General features: G+C 44.7%; 1 protein-coding gene across 1 annotated transcript; it reads right to left on the bottom strand.

Moving 5' to 3' along the window:
* Positions 1-1,378: 1,378 nt before the first annotated feature.
* Positions 1,379-3,702, bottom strand: HO133_007016 (uncharacterized protein; the record flags this gene model as incomplete). The annotated part of the gene is made up of 2 exons (XM_037297911.1): positions 1,379-3,067; positions 3,121-3,702. 2 exons carry the CDS (start codon positions 3,700-3,702, stop codon positions 1,379-1,381), a joined length of 2,271 nt encoding a protein of 756 aa, XP_037156546.1.
* Positions 3,703-5,470: the final 1,768 nt, after the last annotated feature.

Here is a 5,470-nt window from a genome sequence, read left to right as displayed (position 1 = left end):
TTAATAAATTAGATAAAATTAAACTCTAATAACCTTTATTTTCTTTAATAATAATTCGCCTACTTATCTCGTTAAATAACTCTCTCGAAGTCTATTTTCTTTAAAGCTATCGCGATATAATTTCTATTAATAAGATCTTTTTAATTTTAATATATATATATATATATATTAATTTAATATCGAAGTTTATAATTATTAAGTTTTTTATAATAGCTTTAAACTTCTCTTATAGCTCTTAATTCTAAATTACTAAATTACTTAGTTTACATCTATACTTTATATTATAAATAATTTAAAAATATTTAAACTAATATTTTATAATATTAAATTCTACTTTATATAAATTACGTAAAATTTATATATTTAATATTATTTCTTAATAGAAGAAAGTTATAAAAAACTTATTATTAATTATTTTAAATATATTATTATATAGTTAGAAATTCTCTTATTTTATATTCTATTTTATAAAATTATATTTAAGAGTAGAAAGAAAGTAGATAATATATAAATTACTCTATTTACTAATTTAAATAAGTATCTAAAATTTAAAAAATCTTATATTTTATATTTATATAATCTTATATTTAAAGAAATCTAAATCGATAAGAGTAGATATAATAACTTTAAGACTTTTTTTAATAATAGAATATTATTTAATTAATTATATCTAAGCGTTATAGAGTTATCGTATATATTTTAATAAATTAATATATTATTTAAGCGGTGGCTATAAAAAATAGTTTTGCGATTTTACGATTTTACGATTTTCAAAAATTCGAAATTGCGGGGTTAACCCCTTAATCGAAATGGGTTGCCCTACTAGTCTTCTTCTATAAGATGTCAACCTCTCAAGTTACGGTCTAAATAACTAGTACTAAGCGATAGCAACGTGATACTAAAGGACAATGGCCGTCGGTAAGAACAATAACTTAGTTGACGAGGGTAGTAAGGGAGGTAGCAAGAAAGGTAGCAAAGGTGGTAGTGTAGGCGGTAAAAGAAGTCGAATGAATAGCAGTAGTAGCAATCGATCTTCGATTCCCATAAACAAGATGATTTACCCATAGGGGATGGCGAGGGTCATGAAAAGGTATATGCGATTGATGGGTAATTGCCCATGAGATGGGCGATACACCCCTATAAGCAAGTACACTGCCCAGGAATAACCATACTATCCATAGATGATACATATCATTCATGGAGAAGTATACACCATCAATGACTTGCAGCAGAGCGAGGCAATGGATGAAGCAAGTCGGATTTGTGGATGATGGATGAAGGAGCACAAGACCTAGTGTATGTGTAACTGCCACATGGTTGAGAAGAGTCTTCAATATAAGTGTTTTCAGGATATATGGAACCAAAGACTACCAGGGAATCACTGCAACTCCTCTCCGTCAGTCTCAGCGTAGCTGATCTTTTTCGCCCTTGCACTCTGCCTCTTCGGTGCTTTAGTGCCATTCACCTTCCCTTTTCTCAGAAGCTCCATCTCTTCTTTCTCATCGTCGAACTCCGACATCGCCTCATCAGCATCCTCATCAGATGTGGAAGGCGTCGGCACACTCTTCGCACTCTTCTTTTCCCCATTGACTGCCTTTTTCACACCTGCTTTTGGTGCGACTCTCGGAGCGGCCCTTGCCTTCTTGATGGCCGGTGTAGGCGTAGCCGGCACTGCCTCATCTCCTTCTTTGACGCCGTTGTTTTCAACTTTCGCTTCTTCCTTAATTACGTCTGCGGCAGCTTTCTTCTTTTGAGCAGGTGTCATCTTGGTGTCATCTTTAGGCTCTTTGGGCTCCTTAGGTTTAATGACCTTTTTCACGGGTCGGAGCCAATGTTCCATACCCGGCGGCCAGTAGACGCGACCCTCGGGTCCGCCCATACCCACTTCATCGTCTGTGATAGTCTCCTGGACCGGATCCGCTTCTGCGTCCATTGCTTCTTCTGCTGCTCCAAGGTCGTCATCCTCATTCTTGGGCGCCTTCTTCTTCTTCGGTGTTTTTTTCTTGGGTAATCTGATCGGCTTATTGTCATCTTTGCGGACGTGGGGAAGAATGTCGTTGAAGCTGTCATAACCGGGCAGCTTGAATGTCCTCATGAGCTCGAAGACAGCTTGCTCCTTGTCCTTGGCTTCGATCATGAGGTCCATATCTGGTGGACACGGTGGAAGTGTTGCGACACGTGGGTTGTGCTTTCTGCGCTGCCGTCCTGTAATAGCCGAAGGTTCGGGCTCAGAATAGTGCATCTTGGGCGTAATGTTCTTCCTCTTCCAGGTGGCCAGTATGCGTGGAAAGAGTTCAACGATACCTTTTGTGCCTTCGCGTATCTGATCAGGATCGAAGATGATGTTGTGGTGATGGAAATCGAGAACCATGGGTATATTGAGCTCTTCGCAAAGCGGAAGCAGTTCATGTACAGACCAGCTGACATCGTCATTTTCAAGGACTAGGCGATCTTTGACGCCTTGAGGGAGCTTCTTGTAGTTTTCGCGGAAGCGTTGGAGGGTCGCGGCTTTATCGCCAAAGACGCCGCCCAAGTGTAGGATCATTACTGCATCGCGGTCTTGCTGTGGAGGAAGTTTGAGAAGGCTCAGGAGCTCAGCATGATAGTCGAGATCTCGGATGGCATTGTCAATGACTGGCTTGCGGGGAGATCCGAGCTGGGTGTATTGGCCAGGGTGAGTGGTCAATCTGTGACCAAGCCTTGCTGCAACTTTTCCAGCCTCTGCCAGTTCTTTCGAGACGAAGGGTGCCAATTTGTACCCATATTCCGGGTGGCTTGCGAAGGGGAACATCTCGCTGCTCAGCCTTAAAAACTTAATACCATACTTGTCGTTCCATCGTAGCATCTTCACAATGTCTTTTGCGTTTGCTATCCCAAGGCTCTCCACAAATGCTTGTCCCCTCTTAATATTAGCCGGCTTTTCTCGATCTGGCCTGTTCTTCGTTGCATGGGGTGGCTCATTCGGGTCTCGAAGCGGATGGCGGTTCTCTAGTATAGATGCAATACGACAGGTTCGAGAGCTGAATACAGGAGGATTCGAGAAGCGCAGATATGTACATAAACAAGCCTATGAACGTTTAGTGGCGGCCTGGAATTGTCAGTGGCATAGGCAAAGCTCACGTATCCTATTCTCCCCTTCCATGGTAAAGGAAGGTAGTCGCTATTGACAGGAGGCGGTCTCGATAACGCAGCCTGAATCTCCTCCTCGTCCGCTTCCTCGTCACCCTCGGCCTCAGGATCCAGAAATTGTGGTTCCTTTGCAGGCTCGTTCTTTTTCTTCGCGGCCAACGCAGGCTTCCTCGACTCCTCTTTGATCCCTTTCTTTGCAACCGCAGCTGACTTGCCATTCTCCCTCCCATTGTTCCTCTTCTCCACCGGCTCTTCAACCTCCTGCATCTCAGACAATGGCGAATCGCTATCCTCCTCTTTGACCTGCTTCTCAACATCCATGCCTGCTTCCTCGAGATTCATCGTCTCATCTCCGTCAGGTGAAGCGCGCAGCGCTTCCGGGGCGTCAAGAACATTTGCATTCTTGTCTGGATTCGTAGACCCAGTATCGGCTTTTGGCCGTGACACTTTGCGCTGACTTGCTCTTCGCTTCGGAGGTGGATTTGGGTCGTCGTCGAACGGAGGAGGGAGGATTGGTACTGTGGTGGTGGCAGGGCCTTGTGTTGCCGTAGAAAGACTTTTCCTCTTCGCCATGGTGATCGGGATGTAATGGCGAGCTCGACAAGGACCTGACACACATAGGGCGCAAACGGCGTGACTCGCGCTGGGCTTTGGAATCGTCAGGAATTGCGCAGACGTCTTAAAAGCACTCGATGATTGGCACTTCGAGGCACACTTCCGGAGAGCATATATGGACATGCAGTCGTGGCTCGGAAGAATTAGGTATTCAGGTATAAATCTCTAGAAGCGGCGCCTCCAAAACGCGAGAAACGCGACCAAGATCTCGACGTCATGGATCGCCAGAATACCTAGGGGCTCTCTCAGCCCTACAGAATTCTTCGGTGTCGGCATGGAAATCACACTACTCGTAGTACCTACATGGTAGTCATTAGACATGGAAGAAGTTCCATAGCACTTATACATACTTGTAGAGTAGACACACAATACATGCACCCTACTACGTCCCGCAATTGTCCCTATTCCTGCACCCCTACTATCGCTCCTACACCGGGCGCAAAGCTGCGGAATAGGCTCTTTCGCTGCGTGGCTGCTTGCACTTGAAGCTGGGCTCGCATCTTCGGTAATGTTAAGCAGATACCGGCAAGGCAAGGCAAACGCCTCTTTTCAAGAGGCAGGCATAGAAGGGGAATATGGGCGAAAGCTCCGCGGCGTATATGGAGAATCGGAAGGAGAGGCCGATAGATGCCTCGGAAGGTTCGAAGGGTACGGATTGCAAGTGGTACATCTCTAAGGATGGCGATGATGGGGATGCATGCAAGCACGTGTTTGGGCCTTTGGTAAAGTGATAAATTGGATTGAGTGTGGACAAGATGTGGTTGGAGATAGCATCATGGGACGAATAGTAAAGACAACATGCCCTCAAGCAAATTTACTGCTATCTATTTGGTGCTACCGTGTCTTGCTCAGAAGTCTTCATATTCAGGGAAACGCAACATGCTTCCACTCGTGGACATTGCCTTGACCGAACTGGCCCCCCAATCTTTTCTGTGAGTATTTGGTGAAATCTAGCTCAAACGAGTCTGACGAGGTCAACACGAACGTGTATCGTTTGAAGACAGCTTAATGAAGTTGAACAGCACTGATGGAATCTCATTCAATTCGCCTCAGTGGGACTGAATTTCAGAACCACCAAAGCGGAATACATATGTCAAGAGCGATGAATATGAGTGGTGCGATTGGGGAGGAAAAGGATCCGGCAGATACGTACGTACCAGGCGCAGTTGAGGTGGCTGCTGATACATCTGGTGTAGGAGGCCTTGTTGGGGACGGTGTCGAGACGGCCGCTGGTCAGTCGGAGGCAGTCTACGGAAGGTCGAGTTGTCCCAGGTGACGGGGGATGGTGGTGTTGAGAGCTGAGGAGATGGTGGTTTGAGGTACGTAGGAGCGTTGGCAGCGTATTTGAAGCTGGAGTTTTCTTTTTTGCTTATGATCAAGAGAGATTACTATTGAACATTTGGCGCGATCAAAAATTCCGTTTGGCGCGTGAGGTGTACTCTACATATTAAATGGTTGCGTTGCCGCCGTAGAGAGCGTAACTACCCTCGTACTTAGAGACAGGTCATATCTACTAGATGAAGAGTCTGCTCAGGCCAGAGAAACTTTGAACTGCAGCGGATGCGAACGAGGATAGGAATTTAGCTATCTTCAGAGAGTTGGACGACATTTGGTACTTCGCTAGGTTAGAACAAGGGACATGTAGAGAAGTCTATTTCGTAAATCTGTTGACTACCTTCTGCATTCTTCATTGTCGAATAGCTCCTCATAGCAACGTTCCAGTCCC

The sequence above is a fragment of the Letharia lupina genome (assembly GCF_014066315.1).
Source record: "Letharia lupina isolate WasteWater1 chromosome Unknown contig_3, whole genome shotgun sequence".
In the NCBI taxonomy this organism is placed as follows: Eukaryota; Fungi; Ascomycota; class Lecanoromycetes; order Lecanorales; family Parmeliaceae; genus Letharia; species Letharia lupina.
This window is presented reverse-complemented; position numbering and strand designations above follow the sequence as displayed.